Source organism: Astyanax mexicanus, chromosome 20 (assembly GCF_023375975.1).
Source record: "Astyanax mexicanus isolate ESR-SI-001 chromosome 20, AstMex3_surface, whole genome shotgun sequence".
Classification (NCBI taxonomy): domain Eukaryota; kingdom Metazoa; phylum Chordata; class Actinopteri; order Characiformes; family Acestrorhamphidae; genus Astyanax; species Astyanax mexicanus.
Genome location: NC_064427.1, coordinates 30,046,979 through 30,073,693, shown reverse-complemented (window position 1 = coordinate 30,073,693; position 26,715 = coordinate 30,046,979). Strand labels below are relative to the sequence as shown.

At 38.5% G+C, this 26,715-nt stretch overlaps 1 protein-coding gene across 1 annotated transcript in view; it reads left to right on the top strand.

Annotated features, from left to right (window-relative positions):
- gbe1a (glucan (1,4-alpha-), branching enzyme 1a) overlaps window positions 1–26,715 on the top strand; it is a 209,579-nt gene that overhangs the window by 114,745 nt on the left and 68,119 nt on the right. The window contains exons 11-12 of the mRNA XM_022680724.2: window positions 13,983–14,093; window positions 16,367–16,538. Coding sequence (XP_022536445.2) covers window positions 13,983–14,093; window positions 16,367–16,538 — 283 coding nt within the window. The remainder of the gene's footprint in view (window positions 1–13,982; window positions 14,094–16,366; window positions 16,539–26,715) is intronic.

Sequence of the window (26,715 nt, the reverse complement as noted above, 5' to 3'; positions counted from 1 at the left end):
TAACTAATTATTAGTGCTGCATTAAAACCTAAATATTTTCTATTAACTACCAGGGAGTACTGAATAATTACTCAGTAGATAGTACTGAACTAATGATTATAGTAGTTCACTATTAACTCCACAATAATTACTGAGACTTACATATCTCCCAGAGAAGTACTTACTAATTATGTCTCCTTTATAATAACTATTCATTAATTACTGCTCAAATCAACATTAATGACTGAAAACCCTTACATCCCACCTGGGGAACTCTAAATCAGGCATATTTGAGTTAAATGCATATTAATTGAAGGCATATTTGAATTAAGCAAGTGACACCATTTGTAGTAGTGGTAACCTTAACTACCTTATTATCCTCAGTTCCTTCCAAATATTAGCAACATATAGTAAAATACTTCAGTGTGTATTACTCTGCATAACAATCATTTTTGGAAGAAAAAAAAACAACATTATAACATAATATTATTGCACAGAAGACATTGATGAAAGTTCTCCAGAAGGCATCTAAGACTCTAAGAATGACTGTAAGACAGTAATAATGTAACAATCATTGCTTTAATACTAGGTATCAGCCTTATAAAAGTGCATCTTCAGCCTTTGCAGTCTCACAGATATTCATTTTTCTGCGCATTATTAGGGTAATTACGGTAATTTCACAGCGGACGCAGCTCTCCAGGTCCTTCGTGTAAATTCTCTGCTGTGCTGCTGTTGCTGGAGGAGGATTAAGAGAAACTCTGCTGCTTTCATATTTCTGTATTTGATTGAAAATAAACTAGTAATCAAGATATTGAGATCTTTTCCAGCTTATTTTACCCCCGGATCAGATGAGGACTCTTTGTGGGTTGTTAAACAGCTTTAGGATGTGTGTTAGCTAGCTAAGTTGTGTGTGTAGTTAGCGTTAGCCAGCTAAGTTAGCTAGGTTATGTGTGTGTGTTAGTTAACTGGCTAAGTTAACTAGGTTGTGTGTGTTAGTTAGCTAGTTTAAATGTGTGTTAGCAAGTTAAATGCGTGTGTGTTAGTTAGCTAGGTTAAATGTGTGTTAGTTAGCTAGGTTAATTGTGTTAGCTAGTTTAAATGTGTGTGTTAGTTAGCTAGGTTAAATGTGTGTTAGTTAGCTAGGTTAATTGTGTTAGCTAGTTTAAATGTGTGTGTTAGTTAGCTAGGTTAAATGTGTGTTATTATTATTATTATTATCATTATTAATGTATATTTCCCTTTATAATACTGTGACATGATCTGCAGTAACTCCTAAAGAAGAACACAGTAACTCCTCAGTAATTAGTAATTAGCTAACATGTTTCTCACTTTATAATACTGTGGTATGATTTGCAGTAACTCCTAAAGAAGAACACAGTAACTCCTCAGTAATTAGTAATTAGCTAACATGTTTCTCACTTTATAATACTGTGGTATGATTTGCAGTAACTCCTAAAGAAGAACACAGTAACTCCTCAGTAATTAGTAATTAGCTAACATGTTTCTCACTTTATAATACTGTGGTATGATTTGCAGTAACTCCTAAAGAAGAACACAGTAACTCCTCAGTCATTAGTAATGGGTTACCATGTGCTGCTGTTAACTCCCGAAAAAAGAAGACAGGGACCCCTTATTAATTATCTATGAAGAACACAGGGATGCCTAGTCCGTTATCTAACACAAATATTTATTTATTAAAACATGATTTCCCCCAGAATAAGGATCTAGGACACAGCCTAGAGTAAAGCTGTATGTGAGCCATCACTTCTACTGAGCACATCTCCAGGAGGACTGAAGAAGAGCACAGGTTTAGAATAAACACCTGTAACACACTGACAGAACATTACAAAAATGGGGGTTAAGCAGACTACTGCACATTTCAGTGTGTCTAACATTTGGAAGATATTGAGCATACTAAGGTAAGTAAGGTTAATATATGATAAGTGGTGTCACTGACTTTAATATCACCACTGATAGAAGAACCTGCAGCAGCAGCAGATAAACACACTGATAGAGGCTAGCGGTCCGGCGCTGTGGAATTACCGTAATTACCCTAATAATGCGCACGTATAGTCTGTGAGACTGCAAGGCTAAAGATGAACGTTTATAAGGTTGGTGCTGAAAATTAAAGCAGTGACCATTAAAACAAAATTGAGTACAGTCAGTCTTAGAGTCTTCTGGAGAACATAAATAATGTCTACTATGTAATAATATTACGTTATAAAGTTTTTGTTTTCTTTCAAAAATGGGGTTTAAGCAGATTACGACACACTGTAGTATTTTACTATATACTATATTTTACTTGCTAATATTTGGAAGATAATGATGATAATAAGGTAATTAAGGTTACTACTACTACTACAAATGGTGTCACTCAAATATGCCTTTAATATCACCACTGATAGAATAATTGTGATTTAGATCTATAGTTCCCCAGGTGGGATGTAAGGGTTTTCAGTAATTAATGTTGATTTGAGCAGTAATTAATGAATAGTTATTATAAAGGAGACATAATTAGTAAGTAGTTCTCTGGGAGATATGTAAGTCTCAGTAATTATTGTGGAGTTAATAGTAAACTACTATAATCATTAGTTCAGTACTATCTACTGAGTAATTACTCAGTACTCCCTGGTAGTTAATAGAAAATATTTAGGTGTTAATGCAGCACTATTAATTAGTTACTGCTTAGTTACTGCTTAGTTACCTATTAACTATGGAACAGTATTATAAAGTGTTACCCATGTTCTTATTAAATGTCTCATTCCATCGTTTTTTTTTATTAATTTAATTAATTTTAAAATTAGAAGTCTAGTTGTGGTCTCTAGTATGAATGAATGCTGTGTGAGCTAGTTTTTTGTGGAAAAAACTACAACAAAAAGTGCTCTGATGATCCAGTATAATGCTGCTTTAGTACAGAAACCAGTTATAAAATAAAGACATTTTTACACTAATAACAACAGTCTTTGCAATGCCATATGTTACTTTACAACATGTGTAATGCCCTGCTAAGTGCAGTTCAACCGCTGATCTAGTCTTAGAGTCTCTGTAAAATGAGAAATCCACCGGAGATCCTTTGTGAACCTTGTTACTTACACAGAGGTGGGTAGCCCAGGTCCAGAAAGTAAAAATCCACCCCGGAGTACAAAATAAAACGGCTTATAAGCCAGTCATCATCTTGGGTCAAAAAAACATAATGGTCACGGAAAATGCGCTCTCAATGAATTCAGCCATTAGCAATATTTTCCAATAATGCCAACGCTGCCATCTCCAACAACTCCAGCACAACCTTTCATGCATTTTAAGTGGAAACACATTAAAAGATTATTTCAGTAAGATAATGAAATTGTCTGATTAATTTACTTTATTTTACCCAATAATGGATTACTTCAATGTGTGCGTAAAGGATATCTTAATAGTTGTAATTTCAATCCATCGCCACTAAGTGCCGCCAAATGACAAAAACAAAGTACATACGTACAAAAAAACATGCGTACGCCCGAAACAAAAGTGCCGTGGGGAAACGCACTTTCTCACATTCAAGTCAAATTTAGTACATCTGACCGTGAGCGTGAAATATGGCGTGCGCAATGTTTTTGTGCGTACACACGTTTAGTACATGAGGCCCCAGGTCTTCTGGATGTGTGATGCTTGATCTTGGTTCTCACTAAAATGCTTACACAAGTAAGTAATAGTAATAAAACACACCAGTCCTGCTTAAATTTTTGTTGATATTTTCTAACCTTTAAAAAACGCTTTTATTGTGGTAATCTCCACCTCTGCAGTGCCCTCTCAGGTTCAACTGTGCTATGGGCCTTGATGATGTGTTTCTTTCCCTCCTGCCCTGCCTCTAAACCCATACATCAACCAGTGCCCCTCCTAAACTACCCCTCCCAATTTCTTTGTCATTTTCAAATTTGAGCTGAGGATGGAGTCAGCAAAAATTAGGGAGTTTAGTGTTCCTTTAAAAACTACTGAATTTGAAAATTGTACCACAACTCTAGAGTAAAAACGTGCGAAACAGCATTTATTATATCAGAGATTTCTATTTTAAAATAAAAATAAATAAGCAAAGACAATTTTCTTTTCCATCACACAGGCCCTTGAAAGGTTCTTGTGAACGTAGAGTTAAAACCAAACACGCTTTTTACAAGACTGCATAAATTACAATGGATGTTAAATTATGATGCTGACCATAAACAAACCATAAAGGACTTGAATAACAGCCCTCGCTAATAAAATACATTTACTATACCATTTTAAAGCTGCAGTGCTGTAAATCACTCGCATATTAAATCTTTAGAAGTGACTATAAATTTGTTTTTATTGCTTTTCTGCTTTGTTGGTCACATCTGACCGGTTATCCTTTAGGATTTTAAACAAGGGCGATGAGACAGTAAAGCAGAAAACAGAGTTAGCATGTAAACAAGGGCCTGAGTAAAGCTTCTTTATTAAGCAGAGGGATCGTCCTCTTGAATCTGTGTCTCTTTTATACTAGAAGGATGAAATAAGAGACTTAGGAGACTTTCATATACACTGTAAACTCATACGTTGTCTGAACTCAAATGATTTAAGTCTGTTTTACCTAAAATTGGATATTTCTAAATAATACTCAACTATTTTGAGTTAGTTGAACATTTGTGGGCTCATATATACATTCAAACTGAGATCTTTGAGTTGAACCAACTTATATAATAACTGAGTTTAGTCTGTTGCCATTAACAGCTTCTTTTCCATTGGCTTCTGGCACAATCTATTTGCATACTGGGTGTGTCCAACAGTTTCTGTATTCTGTCAGTATGCATACGTTGAGTGAAAATAACTTAATGTAATCATTGCAATAAACTTAAACAAGTAAAATAGACCGGTTCTGCAATAGTTACTTTAATTTAACAAGTTAAGTTTTAGGTACACCACAAAAATCAAATTTACTTTTAAAAAATTGAGGTAACATTATAAACTCACTTTATTTAAATAGAGTTTACTTGGAATAGTAAAGGTTACTTAACATTTTTTGGTACATTACATTAAAAGTGCATCTTTTTCTATTTGTTCCTGGTATCATTTATTTGCATAATGGGTGTGTCCACTACGCTTAATTCACCATGACTGTATAGCCATCCCTGCTCCGTTATGTATTATTAGTCTAATTAATTAAATTAATTAATGCAACTGACTTTTTTTTTTAAAGTGAATTTAGCTTGTATATGTGTTTTTAAATAATGGACAAAATCTTCCTGTCACTCTTGTGCACAAAAAAACATTCAGCAGGAAATCACACTTCACAACAAAGATAAATAGTGATGGCAAAAGTGGGGCTTTTGGGAGATCGAATCAAATGAACCAATTGATTCGGAAAATGATTCTATCTTGTGAGACGTTCGAATCATCACACGCCATAGTGACATCTAGGGGGCAACCAGGGCCTAAATCCACAACTTTTTCTTAACAGAAACAGAAGTGATGTGTTTTTTATGAAAAATTAAATAAATATTCCCCCATAGCATGTTGTGTCCCTAAATAAATTTGAGTCATGAAAACATATCATTTAGCAGAGAACAGGGTTGTTTTAATGATGTCATTAAGATGTATTTTTCATTATGACACACAGTCAGTGGATTTATTTAGCTGACATTATTCATTTTACATTGCAAGGTAGGGAAATGCTTGTGCAATACTTTATTTATTAAACATTACAAGTAATCAGTTGTTTTTGTTAATAAACAGGATCTGTTCCAAAGTGCTTGGGCTGCTGGTTGCTGGAATTGAGAGATATTTTTTTTTATAATTGAAACAAATGAGAAAAGACGGCAGAGTGTCTGAGCCAGTAATCCATAGGGTCTTTTTCTCTGGGCAGATATGAGAGCAAGAATTCTGATCTCAGACCAGCTGCTTGAACTTAAGCGTGGACTAAAACGCGCGAAAAGATTTGAAACCTTTCGAAACTGCGTGACGTAACGAAACCCGTTTTAGAAACAGTCACGTGGCTTTCCTCTTTTGATACGGACTTCGAAACAGTGTTTCGGAACACCGTGATTCAAATGAATCGATTCAGTTCGACAGTTCGCGTTTCAAGTTTGACATCACTAAAGATAATAGTAACTTGCTCTTATAGCCTACAACTTTGCAACCAAGCAATTAACCCACAACTTTTAACACATAACTACTATTATTATTGCTATTAAGTGAGGATGGCTCTGATGGCAAGACTTCACACTGACTGTGAGTAAAGGGGTTGTGTGGACACACCCATTATGCAAATAAATGATACGGGGAATCAATAGGAAACATTTACTTCTTGTGTAATGTACTAAGAAATGTAGTAAAGACCTTACCTTACAGTTACCTTATTTTTAATGTAGGTATTTATTAATATAAAAGGAGAGAAGTCAAACTTTACACTTTACACTTTAAACTCACTAGACAATACCTCATATGTTTCAATGTGATTGGCTGAGAGGCATTCTATGAGTGCCGTTATCAGCCGGTAATGCACTGTAAGCGAAGCTCTCCGTGTATTACTCCACCACATACAGGTAACCTAGCAACAATGCAGCACTTACAAGCCAAACAGCACAGCTAAAAACAGAGCAGCAATGGAACTGTTTTAACTCGCAAACAGATCGTATTTTTTCCTCCTCTTTATCTCAAAATATTTCAATAAACAGCGATAATGAACTGGCATGGTGGTATAATATCGCAGTAATACACTCGAAGGTCGTGCTATATATTACACGTTATAGCACTCCCTCTTGTGTATTAAAGCTTAAATATATAACTTTTTCAAAAGGGTTGTGTTTTTTTTTTCATTCACACTGCCACACTCCAAAAAAAGCTTGGATTTGGGCAACTTTCAACTGCTTTGTGAATGTAGCTATCCTTAGATGTGTTAGAAAACCTTTGGTGGAGTGGTGTTAGAATCTAAATCAGTTCAAATGTCTTCTCAAGTAGGTTGAAAAAGCAGGGTGTGGTGATGAAATTCATTACATTTGGGAGTTTACAGAGGTTTTGAGTGTTTTTGACAAAGACAGAAAGATTCCTCAGCTCTTGTCTGTGACTAAGACGGCGAGGAAAATTCGTGAGGTGTAGTGCCGCCTTAAAAGATTCTTTACCGCTTTCTCTTTTTTCCAGTTTGTTTGTGTCAAAGTGAGTTTCCTCTTTTTAAAGTTTTAACACACTCTTCACCTTTGCTCAATCTGGACTGCTTTATGTAATCTAAACCCAAATTAGCTCTAATGACTGTCAGTGTAGGCTGCATGGCTGGAGAAAAAGTGGTTTGCTGGTTGATTCGCACTTATTAAAGAGGGAGAAAGTGAGCGAGAGAGAGAGAGTGAGAAGAAGACAAGAGAAAGCACAGCTCATTTGCTCAGCAGTGAAGCCGCAGGCGAAAGCGTACGTGGGTGGAGATGTCTCTTAGCTTGAGCGAAAAAGATCGAGGGTGAAGAACGCACACAGAACCCACCAACTGTTCCAGTCGCCACACCGCGCTGGACAGTTTCCTCTGAGGAGGCGAGCGCCACTTTCATCTGTGAAAAGAAACGGAAGTTATAGAGGAGGAGGGATCCAGAACTTGTTGCCTTCTTTCTGCTTATAGAAGAAGAAGTTGCCAATTTTTTATGGGGTACACAGTTGGAATACGCCAGACATATATAAAATGAAAGATCTATAAAATGAAGGAGAATTCCGCAAGTTGCAGGAGAGGTGGGATGTCATTAATACACATACTTCATCATAAATCTTCATCACAGTAACATGGATATGAATATGGCTTAGTAAAAATGTAACAATGTTTACGTGATATCGGCCCTTTAACCAGGACTGGGCAGATTATTTAAACAGGAAACTCAGAGAACTTAGAGAAGTTGGAAAATTAAAGAAGAGGTCATCTCTCTCTGTCCTCCTATCTGTCTCTCTCTCTCTTTCTATTGACAGAATGAGGGAGAGTCCTGGGGATGAGAAGAGAGATTGAGGGGGACAGGGAATGTGGGAAAGTGTATGCAGCCGTGCAGGGGTGCATTGATTGGCTCCTGCTTGCGGCTTCACTCTATCGATTGTGCCCCCTCTTAAAAGGCTACAGTTTTATTAAAAGGTTTCTTGTATCTGTCCCTCACCTGTCTTCTCTAATGATGGCGAGTGAGAGATGGAGAGCCGTGGGGGGTGGAGGTAGGTGGGTGGGTGGGAGTGTCTACTGATGGGGCTGAGACACATCTCTCCCTTTCGTTGTCTTGTCTGTCTTCTTCACGCAAGTAAGTCACCATAGCCATCTTATAGCGGTTCTTATGGTTAGTTATAGTAGTTTAAAGTAGAAAATTACTATTATAATGAACGGGGTATATTGTGCCTTTCAAGGAACTCAAGGATGCTTTACAATCAACACAACCACATTTAGACATTACATTCAACACTCAACCAACACATCCAGCCAATCGCGAGCACTGTACTCGCAACAGGAAACAAACACCCTACTAGAAAACTATATAAGACACTAGGGCATTGACTCACATCAGAATGCCAATCTATATTTTGGTATACAACAAGGACAATATAGGCCCAATCCCATTTCACCCCTTGGCCCTACCACTTACCCCTACCCCTATTTATCCTATACCCTAGGAATTGGGACAACCCTTCAAGCACACGATACGTCATCAGGAGTGCTAAAGTTCATTCCTTAGTTCCTCTGTGGTGGGGAGCAATTTTTTTATTTGATTTTTCTGTTCTGCCTTAAATGCTGCAATGCTTAAATGTTACAGCCCTCTGTTGCACTATTTAAGGTAGAACGGAAAAGTTAGCTACCTAGCTATAGCTACTGAGAATTCGATCATAAAACACATTAAAGTTTGGTAATATATTTCTAATCATCACTTTTAACAAGGAAAATACTTACATTTTTGGGTTTCATTGTTTCCAAAATCTTATCAGTGACTCTCATACCCCTTAGTTTGAAGCATGCCTCAGAAAAATCTCTGTTTGAAGGGCTAACCAGCCAAATCCCTTTCCCTAACCTACCCCTCCAGCCTAACAAGAATCGGGACACCCCTACCCCTTGGCGTGCACACTCAAAACATAAGGGTAGGGCTAAGTGGTAGGGCCAAGGGGTGAAATGGGATTGGACCATTAACCAATTAACCTGATCTTCATGTTTTTGGACTATTGGAGAAAAACAGATTCCCTGGAGGAAATCAACACAGACATGAGCAGATCATGGAAACTCCACCCAGGTAGGGGCTTGAAACCAACACCACAGTGAACAAGTGAGAGCCCCTATAAGAGTAATGCTCTAATGCATATTATGACAAGAACTACTCAAGTTAGTAAAGAAAAAAATACCTTAAGAAATGAAGGTCAGTCAATACACAAAATATCCAGAATTTTGAAAGTCTCCTCAAGTGCAGTCGCAAAGACCTTCAAAAACGTTATGATAAAACTGGCTTTCATCAGGAGCACCCCAGAAAAGGAAGAGCAAGAGTTACCTTTGTTGCACAGGCCTCAGAAACAGCGAGGTTTATGGTTTGCGCAACACCTTTTCAAATTACTAAATGATTCCTTGTGTGTTCCTTCATAGTCTGGATGACTTTAGTATTAATTTACAATTTAGTAAACAAAAAGAAAAACAATAAATGAGAAGGCATGTCCATACTTTTGACTAATTGATTGACTGAATTGATTATGAATTGTTACCTCATGGTCATACACTGTAAACCCAGAAGTTTGAATTTGAATTCAAATTATTTAAGTCTGTTTTACATAAAATTGGATATTTCTAAACAATACTCAACTATTTTGAGTTAGTTGAACATTTGTGGGCAAATACATAAATTCAAACTCAGATCTTTGAGTTGAACCTACTTATATAATAACTGAGTTTAGTCTGTTGCCATTAGCAGCTTCTTTTCCATTGGCTTCTGGCACAATCTATTTGCATACTGGGTGTGTCCAACAGTTTCTGACAGACACTCACCATCAGTGTGTAGTGATTCCCCCTGGGCTACCTTAGAAATAAATCAAGGTGCTCTTTAGTTGTAATAACTTAATGTTTTAATTTATGTTAATACAAGTTTTTATTCCCCGTTACTTAACTTCATTAAGGGAACTGGTTTCCTAATTTTTTTTTTAAGTAAATTCAACTTATCTGGTCTTACAATATAACAAAAATAAAAAAGTTAAATCAACTTCCTCCTTAGCTGTAATAACTTGATGTTCTAAGTTATGCTAACTTAAATTTTCATTCCCCTCTACTTAACTTTTTTAAGGCAACCGGTTTCCTAATTTTTTTTTAAAGTAAATTCAACTTATCCGGGCTTACAGTGTAGAAGTAGTGATTGTGACTGGCAGCTTCTGGCTTAAATTGACCATTGACCAAGACAAGAATCTCTAAAACTCTCGAAATCTGAAATCACATCCACATTCGATGAGACATTGCAAACCTATGAGACATGATATTAAGTTTCTTTTCCCATGACTTTTGCCATTTCAATGGCATTTCAATGTCATAATACTGTAATATCCTTACACTGTAAGCTCATTGAGCTTGTATGCCGAAATAAAAAGGCCTTGACTGTTAGGATGAATCCTTAAGGCAATTTTAAGCAGCAACTCTGCTACAAAATCAGGACGAGTGGAGAGGAAGTCGAATTGTTTGCCAGAAAAAGAGAGAAAAACACGAGAGAGAGTAAAGAGAGAGGAAAACACAAGGCTTGACAGATGATACTCAAGGCAGTGGAGAGTTTTCAGATGATACACACTCGAGTATGTGTGTATCTGCTTCACTTTGACCTCTGGCATTGATGCATTGTGCAGGCGTCACCCTCAGGAATGAGCCTACCGCTCTGTAGCTCAGATCATAACACCCCTCTCTCTCTTTATCTCTCTCTCTCTCTTTATCTCTCTCTCTCCCCGTTTCTCTCACTCTCTCGATTTCCTCCCACTCGCACTCCTACTAGAAATCGGTAGCCAGCCACAGTGGGTCTGGGTATGAAAAAGAACTGACAGTAACACATCTGCTTGGGAGCATCATTTAGAAGCGAAAACAAATATTCCCCACCAGGTGTTCCTCCACCGCCCAGATGTACAGTACGTGTTTTTTCATTTGCTTCTGTGAGGTTGAGGCCTTGAGCTCGTGACAATGCTCTGCCATTCCTGTGAACTATTGTGGACTGCCCAGATTGCACTTGTGCTGCCCTCCATGCCTTTCACGTACCACCGGCAAGTCGAACACAATCGATGACTCATCCCTGAGCCGCGAAGGAGTTTTACACTTTTAAAAAAATGGCCGTTTTGTCCTCTCCTCCTCTCTGACACTCTCTGAGAGAGTTAGTCCTTGAGAAAGCTGAGAGAGAGCGAGACACCTTGCGGAAGTACCTGAGCCAGTGATCCTGAAGTGACACTCCCAGCCGTGTCTACACCCAGCCAATGACCCGAACCCGCCAAGAGCGCTTCACTCACCCTCTCGGCTCACCGCATAGACGTCAATGACCCATTCCATTCCAGTGCTGAACATTTAACAGTGAAGGTTGGGCTAAAATTCAGATGTACAGAGATGTACACAGTTTTGCTAATACATGATATGTAACTCTATCAGACAGTGCATGCTTATTGTTCAAAGTTTGCTCAAGTTGAAGGCTGGTAGCCACTCAATACAAACAACAGTCTCTTTGCCATTTCTTTCATCGAAGCAAATCTTAGCAATTCATAAAATTAATATTTTTGATAGCACAAAAGACCTTAATCATCAATAGGGCCTGTGCAAAGGTTTGGGCACCTCAGGCATGGCAAGGCATCATATTTTAGGTCTTAATTTTAGCAACCTTGTACTTTAGATAAGGCAAGGTAAGTTTATTTGTCTGGCATCTATCCCAAAGAGTGGCAATTCAAATAGCTTTACATATAGTTAACAGGGATAATATAATATAAAGATATTAAGACAAATGAGATAAGATAGGTCTAGGATAGGTCTGATTAAAGAGCAATGTTGTCTTTCCACAACATACAACACATCCCTCAAATACAGGAATTTTCCATTCTGCCTTAAGTCTTCACTGTGGCATCCAGGAAGCAGAGAGTGTTAATGTTCTGGCTTAGTGGCCCAACAGTCACACCTTAGACTCTTGGTATCACTTACCAACATGCCTCTTTTTAAGAAACAATTTGAGGAACAATAGAAAAATATGAAATCTAAAGTAATTGACCATGAATTCATATATAGTCAGCTTGCATTTTGTTTTTACAAAGCCGAATGTTCTTAAGGACCATCTCAATTCAGGGGAACTGTGGAGGTCAAAATGTTCTAAAAAATAAAAGCTATTTTCACATATTATCTCTGTAAAATGTGTGAAGAATCATGTCTATATAACCAATCAAGAGGTGGTGAGTGGTGCACTGTTCTACTGTGCAGCGTTGCTTGCTCAAATATAACATTTAAAAAATAGTCATAAATAGGGAGCCTTTCCGAATTGGAATATATATATATATATATATATATATATATATATATATATATATATATATATATATATATATATATATGACAGTTTGATTACAGCAAGTAATGGAAAATAATAGCAGTTTCTCTAGTCTATTCCTTTCTATCTTATAACCTACAAAGAAATAAAAAAAGATATGTGTAACACTTTACTTGTTTGGTCCATTGTGGATTTTTAGTTGAATGAAACTGATTCTCTATTAAATGTAACCCTGTACCCTATACCCTAACCTCAACCTTTGGTTATTTGGTTATTTTGTTAATTGCTTTATAAACTAGTTCATTGGCTGGATCCAGGTCTGAAAGGGATAAGCCCTTAAAATTTAAATACCATCAATTTAATCAAACAGGCAAAGACACTAGGGTTAGGGAACTACATTCTGCAAGAAACCACATAAGCAAATCTTGTCTGATTTATACTCTTCTCTTAATCCATATCTGGTGGAACATAATCTTCTATTCCTTGCGTCATCAGGGAAGAAGCTGAAGAAGAAGTTCAAACCCCTAACCTGTCTTGGCAGATCAGCTGCATTTGGCATAAGGTTGAATTGTGTACATGTGAACCCATTGCTTTAATGCATTCACTGAGCCAATCGCATCCCTCCAAAGAGAGAGACAGAAGATGAGAGGGGGCGATAATGAAGAGTGGGATCTCTCTCGGCGGAGGCGATCTTTACCTACAGCTGTACGCTGGGATACATCACGTGTTGGAGAGCATGCATGCCCCCACAGTGATTCCTGGACAGAATAATGTTGTGTTTTCGCCCGGAGCGGGCCTGGGGCCGGCACTGTGACCTCCACATCCAGTCACGGCCCGCGAGAGCAGCCTCTGTGCATTCGGCTCGTCATCCAGTTCCTCCGCGCGCTCCGTCAGGAACCCACCCACCCAGCCCAGGCCAGTCCAGCTGCCATGGAAACACCAGGCCGGGGTCTTTAGAAGTCTTTTCTGGTGCTGGTCCCTCAATGCCTGCTCACAGCAGCCTGGTGCTTTGTGGCCTGCCTTGTAGCCTAGTCTTAGACCATTGGTTCACCAAAGTCCCAGCGCTGGTAGTTGGATTGTGGATTTTGTGGTACTTGAAGACATTTCAAAAGGAAATGCAATTGTAAAAAAGGTTTCTCATGAGGCTGAGATGTCAGCATTGCAGCCCTTTTCAGAAACCTCAGAAGCTGATAAGTTCAGCTTCTCATTGTGCCATATGCTTTTGGTAGTGAGGGCACCTTAAGATGATAATCCCCTGTGCTTTTAGTAGGTGGGAGAATGTATTAGAAGGATGGAAATATGTTGAAAACTTGTTGAAAAGTTCTGCTTCAAAGATAAAGCTGCTCGAATGTGCTGCATGTTCATTTTGGAAAATAGAAAAATGATGGTTATTTTCATGTCATTTGGAAAATTAGAATTTTTTTCAAACAATTCAAAACACAGAGGGTGTGTCTAAAAAAAATCTTATAATTTGTGATTTCTAAGATGCATTGAAAAGCTGTTCGGAAGTAGACGTGTGAAGGAGATGCTTAACTTCGATTTCAGATTTTAAAGGAAGTGAAGGATGAAGACTGGGACATGTGGAACATCGTTCACACGCTCACTAATCGGAGGAGAGGCGAGAAGTCCATCTGTTACGCTGAAAGCCATGACCAGGTCAGCTCAAACATCAATCAAACATTAGTAACTGATGTAAACTTTACTAATAGAAGTGTGTGATAAAGCACAGGTCGCCAAAGTTGTTGAAACTGGTCAAAACTGTGAAATACAATATAGCACTGGAAAAAAATATGAATTTACATATCATAGCATGTTCTGTGCACTATGTTCCTACTCATCCACTGATTCGATATAATTCCACTGGCAGTTGACCGATAGTATTACAATAGTATTACACTCCAAGAAAAAGTATTTCTGTATAAATTGGTCATTAAATATGTTCAGGGGTGGGTCTCCCGAAAGCTTCGTAACGCCAAGAACTTCGTTAACTCGTACTTAAGATTGATAGTTAATTAAAGATTGTTTTCCAAACCCGTGCGTAACTAAAGTACTACGTAAACTCGCTCGCAGATTAACGAGTGCCCTCACCCAGTCATTATTCTCAACGTTATACTTAAAGGAAATTCTGCATGCAGTTCACCACTTTAAACACCAGGGACCGCCAAGTTTGAGGGAGAAAAAATATTATTTCCGTGGTTGAATCCATATTATATTATATTATATTATATTTAAAAAATAAAACTCTGGGATGTATCAGCTTGCATTAAGTCACAACAATAGACAAACACAGTCTGCTTGAACTAATACCACACAAATATATGTTTGCATGTTTTTTGCATTTTATTGAAAAAAAACATGTTAACATTCACAGTGCAGGGCGGAAAAAGTATGTGAACCTTTGGATTTAATAACATGTTGACCCAGCTGGTCGCTCAGCTGCGAGCAGTGATTGCTGCACATACAGCACTCAGTGTGTAAACAGCATGGAGCAGCTTTTGTCCGTACACTGTAAAAAAAGATTTTTTTGACTTTGTAAATTTAATTAAATATATTTAAGTACTATCTACAAGAATAATCTGGTACAGTCTAGTTAGTTAAGAATTTCATATATAATTATATGCACTACTGGGTGTTTCTTTGTAATTGTTTGTTGTCAAATACATTTGTACATTTCAGTCTAAATGCCAAAGTAAAATGTACAACGTTTTTGTAATTCTTTCTTTTTGTGAGAAGCAAAACTGAAAACCATATATTTGCATATTGGGTGTGGCCTCTCCCTTACTTACCATCTTTGTGTTGTCTGTTGCCCAAAGCTACCTTATCCTAGTCGTGCAGTAATTATAATATATATGTTGATTGCCAGGCCTCAGTGTTGTAGAGCTGTAAGAGCAGATTAACTTTATTCTGTGTTCCTACTGATCACAGTATGCTGGCTTTGAGCTACAGAGTTCACTCTTTACTGAGTTTACTCCTATACTGCTCCAGTATTATACTGTCAGTATTGGCAGTTAAATAATAATATACTAATTATATTTAGAATACCCATGGTTAACTTAAAATGAAGGTATGTGAACATTACTAAAGTTTTATTAACTTGAAAGTGTGTGTTAAAATAAAGATGAATTGTTAGTTTATTTGACTAAACAGATCATTTTTTAAAAAGGACAAACATTTAAGTTGTTTTAACTCTTAGTACTCTTAGTGCTATTTAGTACTATTTAGTAAACCATAAAAGGCATGGGAGAATGTGGCGCCGCATTGTTGTAGTAAAATCTCCTAAGATACACTGAGTAAAATCTAGTTGAATACTGAATTGTTGCAAAGTAACATTAATTACTGAAACTTTGTAGTTAAATACACTTAAAATTATGAGTGAATATTGCTTGAATATGTGCTCTTAAATTTACTTGCTGTTTTTACGTGAAAACGGTTTCCTAACTTTTTTTAAGTAAATCATACTCCAATTTTTTTTCAGTGTAGCAGTATATTATCTGGCTCATATATTAGATTAACCTGCATCTTACATTAGCTGTTTAGCTCAAATCAAATACGTATATTGAGTATCTGGGTCAGATTGAGACCAGCGAACCACTCCAAAAAAAAAAAGAAATCTGTGCAATGGGCAGAGCAGATTACGGCGGAAGTTGGGGCCAAACTTGGTGGCGTAATTAATTTGCAATAAAAAAATAACACGTTACTGATTCCATATTAATCGTGTGCGTAAATGCTTTAACATTGACAGCTCTAGTTATAAAGAGTTCAACATTGATGCAGTTGAAACATCACCTACATTATATTCTTCTTACACCTTTAGTAAAGGATATATTCTCAAAATCTATACAGGAAAATAAACTAAAGCTCTTGTTTGTGAAGTGTTTGGAAGGGAAGCTGTGGGTGGAGGTCACCTCTACGCCTCATCTTCTTCTTAGGCGCTGGTCGGGGACAAGTCGTTAGCCTTCTGGCTGATGGATAAGGAGATGTACACCAACATGAGTGCGCTGATCACCATGACGCCTGTCGTAGACCGTGGCATGCAGCTGCACAAGCTCATCCGACTCCTCACACACAGCCTCGGGGGCGAGGGCTACCTCAATTTCATGGGTGAGTGTCATTAAGGAGGCACACACACACACATGCACACACATTAACTGAGCTTTGGAAAAGGGAAGTTTAGCTTGGGTAGTGTCTCTCTAGGGGCAGAGGATGCACATGTGGAAGTGCGCAGCAGAAATTCCGAACATCACAGCAGTGGGATAGTTTTAGCTTTTTGGTTAGCTTCTGTGCCAGTCAAGAGCTGTGGAGGTATTAGAATAATTTCATATTTAATAGGCAACCTCAAATCCCTGCTTTAAATCATGTTTGGTTGCTTTCAAAAAATAATTATATAATAATATTTTTTAGACTATTTTTCAGAAGCACCGGATTATGAGGCGCATTAAGCGACACTAGTAAGGAAGCCTAAATCGAAGTGAGCAAGGCTAAGTAAACAAAACTGTAATCTTAAAAATAAATAAATACATATTTTAAAGTCAAACGAGCGCTAGATGTTAATCTACACAGATTTCTCTCCTAAAAATGGTTTATTTTGGTGAGTAAAGCACTTCTGTTTATTCAGCGTAAGCTTAAATGTCTAATATTTTGTTTAAGGATGAGTTTTTAGTAAAGTTTCTCCACTACTAAGGCTGGGTGCAGCAGCATTAGAATTAGCCGCTAAACACAGTGCTAACTAGGGTTGTATTGAACCAATATGCAAAGTGATTTGTTCTTTATTTCCAAATATGTCCATAGAAATAATAAATATATGCATATATATACATATATTTGTAATTATCTATTTATTTAGTGGGCGTCCCTTTAATTTCTGAAAGGTGGCAACCCTAGCGCTACCAGGAAGTAAATGCCACCTGATAGCACTAGGCTGAGGAACCCTGAGTGTTCCGATAACCCAGGGCTTTATTAGCTATTATATTTTGTCCCACATAGCTTGTTTAAAAACAACAAATACGCAGGCTACTGTCCATTACACATGCCTCTGAACAGCAAAAGAGCTAGCACTGCACATGCTAATGCTGCTTAGTGCTGGAGAAACTTCACTGAAACTCATTTATAATGCTGGACTTAAGCGGAGTTGCTTTACTGCAATTCATACATAAGGCATCCTGGATTATAAGGCGCACTGACAATTTTTGGGAAAATTAAAGGATTTTAAGTGCGCCTTATAGTCAAAGAAATATGGTATATAGTCTTGTTGAACTCTAGTCTGGTCTCCACATCCCATACTTAGGATATATTTGCACCCAATATAATATATACTGTATCACCATTTATGGGATAAAAGTGTGTTAGGTATAAAAAGTATTCACATTCATTACTCAAGAAGAAGTATAGATACTAGGGTTAAAAATATATCAACTCAATCTGTTTACTCTACAAGTAAAAGTGTTAAAGTACTGATTTCAAAACTACTTAAAGTATAAAAGTTAAAGTAATGTAAGGAGAAAAAAAATCATTAAAGGCAAATTAAAGCTTATCACCTGGATTTAACTAAGTAAATGATGGGGTTGATGCTGCAGTTGTTCAGGTCTAGGTTCAGCAACAGTATGTGCTGAAAGAATGAGGTCAGCTGACTACCTGATTATACTGAATATAGACCAGGTTATTCCATCAATGGACTTTTTCATATTCCAAGATAACTATGTCAGGATTCATGGTGCTGGAATTGTGAAAGAGTGATTCAGGGAGCATGAGATCATCATTTTCACACATGGATTAAGAGAGTTCACCACAGAGTCCAGACCTTAACCTCATTGGGAATCTTTGGGACGTGTTGGAGAAGACTTTGTGCAGCGATCAGACTCTGCCATCATCAATGCTGCTGCAAGATCTTGGTGAAGAATGAATGCAACACATTCCATCTCCAGTACTACTTAGTGAGACCACACTGAGCATGCTCAGACTAAGCCCTAACTCAGAGCATGGTTATAGCTAAAGTTAGCTGTAGCATGTGTGTGGGTATATATGTGTGTGTATGTGTGCTGAAAGAGAGTGCTAAAGAGCAGAGAGCATCCAGTATAAAGGAAAGAACATGAGCACCTTGAGTAAAGTCCCTGCCATAGTGCACAGCAAATAGTAATTAAGCTAACAGTTTCCATGACAGCCAACTCCACATCTCCGCACGGCAAATAAAGCTACTTTGGCGTAATTGTCAGGCTGAGGTGAGGTTTGTAGCCGTGGAGTCGCCCAGGTATTAAGGTGAGAAAACAAACAGTAAAGTGCCAGGCTCCGAGCGGCTGCGGGCTAGAGCTAGAGCGAGCGACTGTGCGGCTGGATCAGTGGGGTGCAAGGCATTTAGCCTGCGCTGAGCGAGAACAAATTGTTCAAGCAAAATAATCAATCTGCCATGACAAAGTGAAAAGCCCTGTGCCTCTAAAAATACTCATTTACTCATAGGCAGCAGCAGGACGGGGTTGTTAGAGGTTAAAACCTTCAGTTCCTTCAGTATGCATCTTTGAGAAGAAAGGTAGAACAGAAGATGCTGTTCTCTTATCAAACATTTACTTTTTTATGAACTACATGAAGTTATTCAGAACTTGATGGCAGCAGTGCATTTTAAAAGTTTTAAAGTTGGGGGACGGGGCAACAATCGGCTGGAAAAAAATGATGCAAAAGGAACAATATGCAACTAAAAGTTTGACTAAGAATAAAAATGTCATCATTGTACAATGCATGTACAATGCATCATTGTACTTTTACACCTTGCTCATGCGCCGTTTAAATAGCAATGGCGCTTGTGAATATATCTATGCCGATGGGCATGGTGATCTGGAAGTAAGTTGTGTTTTCAGGTACATTTCTGGCATATTGCTATCTTGGCAATGGAAAACACAGATTCGCCATATACAGAAACCAACCTAGGCAACTATGTCAATCATCAGATGTTCATTGCTATCTTGGCAGTGAATTGTCAAAACAGGCTCATCCTCAACGACCGTAAACCATCCTCTTGTTACCCAAAGATGGACAGACAGCAGTGCACAAACCCATAACGCATGCCTGTTGCCAGCTATGCAACGAGCAGGTTAGTTTCCTCTGCTGTGAAGCGTTGGACACATCGAGGTAGCTGTGCCCCTGAAGAAGAAATGTGCCATTGTCAGAGCTCACCTGGCTCTTAAAGGATAAAGTAAGCTGATTCGTGATGCCCAAAACAAACCCATGATTAATTAAGAGAATTAGTACGTGCCTTTTGCACGTTTTGAGCCAAACAAGGCATTTGCTATTGTCACGATAGCAAAGTTACACTGACACGCCCTTAATCAAGCTGCAATGCGCACGGTTGATGGCTTGCCGATAGATTGCTGAAATAGGGCCCTTGATAAAATAGCTGGCACAGGGCAAAAATAGTCTGGACAGTAAGTGGTACTAATAAAAACAGGAAGGAGGAAAAGTCTCAGCGAACAAATATGGGCAGGCTTTTACCAATCTAAAAATTGTGTAATAATTTTAGAAAATGCTTATCAACTAAATCATTTAAAAGACTTGTATAGCGTACATAATATCTTCAATGATATTATTCTGAATGTCTTCAATGGTCAATACTGGATCCTGGTGATCTTCAGGCCCTCAGTTGGCATTTTCAGTTGCTGTGCAATCCACAAATTTATTCAATCCATTGGTGGGACACTTCACCATTAGCTGAGCACCTAATTGTGCTCTTCATCGTGTTCTTTTGTCTTTGAAGAACCCTATATAGCACAGAATCCCATTTTTTCATGCTGAAAATCTCAGATCAGCAGTTATATAGAAATACTTGAACCAGCCATCGGTTCCATTTCAATTGAGCTGTATTGCTTTTACAAAGTTTCTGTGGAGGTGAATGATTTCTCCCCTTTAGAACTCAAACATTCAAACTGAGAACTATTGAAGAACCTTCATTTTTAGCTGAGCTTATATATAAGCAACGAGGCGCTGTGCCGAGTTCACATATCAGCAAACCGACTGCAGCATCAATTTCAATGTTTTCTTCTTCTTCTTTTCTTTACGGACATCTTTTCGTACCACCTTTTGATCGTAAACTGCTTGTCTTATCAGGGATGTTCTGGTGATGTTCAGAATCATCAGGTGGTGGAGGTGAACTAAACTTCTGCGCTGCTGCAGATTTGGGATCAGTTAATATTAGCCAGAAGGTGAAGGAGATTAAATTATTGAAGAGCAAGGTCAGCAGAAGAAAGTAAAGAGCTGAATGATGGTGTGTGTGTGTGTGTGTGTGTGTGTGTGTGCAGTTGCCGGGCCAGACTTCAAATCAATCACAACTTTTGCCCTGCGACTTCCATGCAAACACATCGATCCTACTTCTCCTGCTAAAAGCGCTAATTAGCATGGGTTGCTACATCAGCTGCTGCATTAACAGCCACTCTAATGCTGCTCTCTACTGTACCGGAGTCTCAGGGGTCTCAGGGGTCTGTGTTTGATTTATGAGAGCACAGGATGGGGATGGGGGTCTGGTGAACTGCACAGCTTTGACGTGATCAGATATGGGCGCTTATCTGACCATTGTTAATTATGCTTTAGAACTTCTTGTCCATCAGAACTAGAAATCACTAATGTTCGTTTTTTAAAGTAGTTTTAATAGTTTTTTTTTGTAACTAGACCAATGTATTCATCTGCATGTACTTCAGTTAAACGCTTGTTGGGCTATACCATTCTGTACTGTTTTGTACACTTTCTACACTCTGCAGAGGTACTTTAGAGTTACAGTGCAAAAAATGCCTTTATGGTATAACAGGATGCTCCAGGTCCAGCAGTGTTCCTTAGTATGTTCAAGTAGTTCAACAAAAAATGATGGTTTCCAAGCATGGACAACCCACTTTAAATCACATCACAAATTTTCAGACTTTAGTGTTTCTTCTGTGTGAGCCAGTCTGAAGGGTGTGTCGTTTACCGCTGTCTCTTTGCTGTGAAGATGCTTGAAGATGAGGAAGAAGACACCGCAGACATTGCCTTAAGTGTAATACAATTATTTATTACAAAGACTAAGACAATATCTTCAAGGCTTCCTAGGCCAGCCTTGGAGAGAGATGTTTCCTGATTCTGATGTCCCCGCTCTCTCTCCAAGTCTCGTGGTCTAAACAGTATATAGAGCTTTCCACATTCACTCCTATAGCTCTCATACCAAAACCACCCTATGTTCCAACCACCCAATGTATATCTTCACCATATATGGAGACATGACCTTTTTAAGAAGTGGCATTGACCCCTCATGTGACATTCCAATCATATATAAACATTCTCAGAACTTCTCAGAATAGTTCACCTGGACACATGAACCCATCTAGGCTAAAGGTCATTGTTCTTCACAAACAAGAAGGGACAAACATCCATAGTACGAAATACACCTCAAAAGAAAATACATATGCCGAAAATATACGTCAGGTGTTTGGACAAACTGTTAAAATTTCTGGATCTCGGAACGGTGTGGGAGAAGGGAGGTGTGCTATTCATCAAAAGTATATACTTTTTATTATGTTGTACTACAACAAAAGTCAATTTTACACAAGAGTTCTCCTTTAAACAATGCATGTCTAAATAACAAACTTAACATAAACTTAACATGAGCAAGTGGCAGCTTTCCAAACCCTGAAATTAAACCCATTGAGCCCATAGTTACGAAGAAGTACTAACTAACTCTTTAGCCACCACTGCCCAACAAACTGGTATTGTTTTGTTTGTATTTTCATAAGCCTACAATAGTTGGGTTTTTTTAGTTTTGCTAAGCTCTGGAACTTTAAAATGTCAGCTATGACTTACCGGTGTGATTTGTTTACAGCAGCAGCTTCCAATCCTGGATAGAAGTTTTTATTTTAATTTTTTTTACCACCCTCTTATACAGCGCATTCAGCATTTCAGAGATGCTCAGCAAAAAGTCGCTCACAAAAAAAAATATCTTAACTGAGGAGAAACTGCCGCCGTGGCACTTCAAAGAAAGTTTGGCGAGAAGTGTGTGTGAGAATAGCGTAAGGTGTGTTTTTTGGTGGAGGAGTGTGTGCTCTGGAGGACACTTCTCTCCACTAATAGGCGCTGCAGTAGAAGATCAGAGAGGCTGTGGCCTGACAGCGTGCGGCATGACAGTCAGCAACAGAGTAGCTCACGGAAGCAGCATACTGATGGGCTTTAATTGAATTTGAAAGGGGTGCCACTTTGTTCGCGTGGAGGAGGAGGAGGTGGACTTCATTTGTAAACTGTGAGCCAGACTGTTGAGAGTTATTTATTTATTTATTTATTTTATTTTTTGCTTCGAGTTTAAGATTGGCGTAGTCGGCAGGCCTCAACACTCAGCTAGCCGTCTAGATTTTGTAGCCTTTGGTTTTATATTGGCTGTGGCTCAGTTCCAGCATGCTTGATTGTTTCTCCCATACTTATAGCTTTAATTCTGTGTTTAGAGACTTCTGGATCAAGGCCTCACGTACAGTGTTCAACACGTTCCACACATCATCGTGTACGCAGAGTGCCTTCACTCTTGAGTAGAAGGTCTTTATGTGCTGAAACCAGAAGGTCTTTATATGTGCTGACAAGCTGTAGCATGTTTACCTGGAATAGAAAGTTCCAGCGTCTTTTTTTAGCATGTTAATTACTGTGTGAGTAGCGCTTTTGTCTGCCTTTCTAACACTAACTCCATTATGAATGTTCCTTACATCTCAGTGACTTTGAGATCAGTTGGATTTAGCTCTCCAGGTTTAGCTTTAACTTCAGTTCTCCAGGTTTAGCTTTAACTTCTGCTTTCTATGTTTAGCTTTAACCTCAACTTTCTAGGTTTAGTTTTAACTTTAGCTTTCCAGGTTTAGCTTTAACTCCAGCTTTCTAGGTTTAGTTTTAACTTTTTTAGGTTTAGCTTTACGGTTAGCTCTCCAGGTTTAGCTTTAACTTCAGCTTTTTAATTTTAGCTTTAACTTCAGTTTTTCAGGTTTAGCTTTAACTTCCGTTTTCCAGGTTTAGCTTTAAAGTCTGCTTTATATGTTTAGCTTTAACCTTAGCTCCTAAGATTTAGCTTAACTTTAGCTTTCTAGGTTTTATTTTAAATTTAGCTCTCCAGGTTTAACTTTATCTTCAGTTTTCCAGGATTCATTTTAAATTCAGCTCTCCAGGTTTAGCCTTAACCTCAGCTTTGTAGGTTTAACTTTCACTTTAGCTCTTAAGCTCTTAGCTCTTAAGCTTTAACTTCAGCTTTCCAGGTTTCGTTTTAATTTTAGCTCTCCAGGTTTACACTTATCTTTAGCTTTCCAGGTTTATCTTTAACTCCAGCTTTCTATGTATAGTTTTAGCTTTAGTTCTCCAGGTTTGGCTTTAACTTCAGCCTTTTAATTTTAGCTTTAACTTCAGTTTTTCAGGTTTAGCTTTAACTTTAGCTGACCAGGTTTAGCTTTACTTCAGCTCTCCAGGTTTAGCTTTAACTTTAGCTCTCCAGGTTTAGCTTTAACTTCAGCTTTTAACTTAAGCTTTTTTGTGTTCCGGTTCCGGTTGAGTGAACGCTGGCGTAATTGTCTGCCGCTGCTCTCCGGTTTTGTTTGTTTGTTTTTATTAGTGGATTATCTCCCCGGACGTTTTTTTTTTGGACTAACAGTAATGCAGTTTGTTTTACTCACGTGCGCTGAAAAGTTTGTCACCTGCCTCTCACGAGTCCTCTCTGCCCTGCTCCACTCTGTCTCTGCCGCGCAGTAAGTAAGTTTCTATTCTTTAAGCTGCTGGGTTTTAGTGTTGTTCCGGAGGGTAGCCTCAACTTTTCCTCCTGAGCATCATGTCTCAGGTGGTTCAGTGGTTCAGTTGACTAACGTGTTATTAAATAAGGCTGTGTGTGCATATGAAGTAGCCACGATGGAGATTCAAACACTGCATCTGACTTTGCTGGTATTATTTGGAATTATTTTTGAGCTCCGCTTCACCCCCCAAATATACGCTGTCCCGAGCGGGGCGCGCTGCGTAATCCACGAGATGTACCACTATACACGTTCGGACCTACTGCAGTAAAAATCATCGGCGCCTTTGTCTCCAAGAGTTTACGAACTTTGCATTGCCGCAGGGATCGCCCGCCGCCCGCGTTACTGTCACCGGGGCTCACGCCGCAGACTGTATAGGCGAGAAAGCACGTGTAGTAGCGGCGGTATTCCGGCTTTCTGGTCCGTGCGCTATCAGGATCCTTTAAGAACCACCAGATCAGTGAACTCTGATAATCTTCGTCCTCTGCAGTATCTACCAAATGCTGCTTCCAGTCCAACTTCGGATAAGATCAGACTAGCACTTGTGAATGCAAGATCTCTGGTTAATAAAACCTTTATACTGAATGACTTTTTTGTTTCTCGTGAACTGGACTTTCTTTTTATTTCTGAAACTTGGCTCACCAGTGGCGACTCTAGTCCACTAATTGAACTCTCTCCCATGAACTGTGACTTTATTAGCACCCCTAGACCTACCGGACGTGGAGGAGGCTTGGCAACAGTTTTTAAGCAAAAGCTTAAATATCGATCACTTCCAGTTGATAAATACTCATCCTTTGAAGTGCAGCTTTGCAAATTAGATATTTTTAGTCCATTGCTTTGTGCTCTTGTGTATAGACCACCAAAAATCAACAAGCTATTTATTGATGAATTTTCAGATCTTTTAACTTCTATTTTAGCTAAATCTGAAAAAGTTCTCATTCTTGGTGATTTTAATATTCACGTCTGCTGTCCTTCAAAGCCCTTGGTTGGAGATTTTTTACATCTCGTTGATTCTTTTAACTTAACCCAGTCAGTTACTGGTCCAACACATGAGGGTGGACATACATTAGACCTTGTCTTATCTCATGGAATAAACATTGACAATGTGGAAATATCTGATTTCATTCTGTCTGCCCATAAGCCTATCATTTTTAATATTTCGATTTTACATCTGCCATCTAGTGAGAAGCCATCCTATAGCACTCGTGTTATCAAGCCTTCTACTGCTAGCCAGTTTTCTACAGCTTTTACTGAAGCCCCTCTTGCCTATCATAACGAGAACTTTTTGAGCACAGATCAATTGGTTGACCAGTTTAATTCCATCTGTAGCAACATTTTAGATGTAGTTGCTCCACTTAAAACCAGGAAACCTAAAACAAAATCTACACCATGGCTGAACAGTGAGACACAAGCATTAAGGCAGGAATGCAGGAAGGCAGAAAGAAAATGGAAGAAGAACAAATTACAGATTTCATACTGCATGTTAAAAGAATGCCTGACTAATTATCAACGCGCTGTAAAAACTGCTAGAGAAAAGTATCTTTCGTCTCTCATTTCAAAACACTCCCACACCCCTAAAGTGTTGTTCAATACCATAAATACAGTGTTTACTCCATCTAATGCAGCAATACCTGGTGCCTCTACTGAGCGCTGTAAAGAGTTTTCAGCATTTTCTATGTCCAAGATCGACAACATAAGATCTCATATTGAATCTGGGTCTCTTAGCTCTGTTGACTCTTCTGTATGTTCTGCCTTCCTGAATAATTTTGAGCCAGTCTCCCTATCCTGCTTATCTGAACTAGTGTTAGGTATGAGGTCTACCACTTGTACCCTGGATGTGATACCCACACCTTTGCTCAAAGATGTGCTGCATACTGTGGGCCCCAGCATTCTGTCCATTATAAACAGTTCCCTTGTTAGTGGTATTGTTCCTGACAGTTTTAAACATGCAGTGGTTCAGCCTCTATTAAAGAAGCCCAGCCTGGATCCTGCATTTTGTGATAATTATAGACCAATATCAAAATTGCCTTATCTTTCAAAGGTCTGAGAAAAGGTGATTTTTCTGCAGCTTTCATCATTCTTAACAGAGAACAATCTTCTAGACACATTTCAATCTGGTTTTAGAGCAGATTCTGGAAAGTGTGCTGTGTTAATCCTTTTAGATCTCAGTGCTGCATTTGATACAGTAAACCATGACATCCTTCTGGAGCGTTTAAAGTGTGTAGTTGGCATCCAGGGAACAGCTCTACAGTGGTTCTCATCCTACCTGACGAATAGAGCTTTTTCAGTGAGGCTTGGCAATTTTTCTTCATCTTCTGCTGAAATGTCTTGTGGAGTACCACAGGGCTCTGTCCTAGGTCCTATTCTGTTTTCCTTATACATGCTTCCCCTTCAGACCATCTTTCAAAAGCATGGGATCTCTTATCACCATTATGCGGATGATACCCAGTTGTATCTCCCAATGGAACAAGGAGATGATTGTTCCATGCTTGCACTAAGTAATTGTCTGCAGGATATAAAACTTTGGCTGT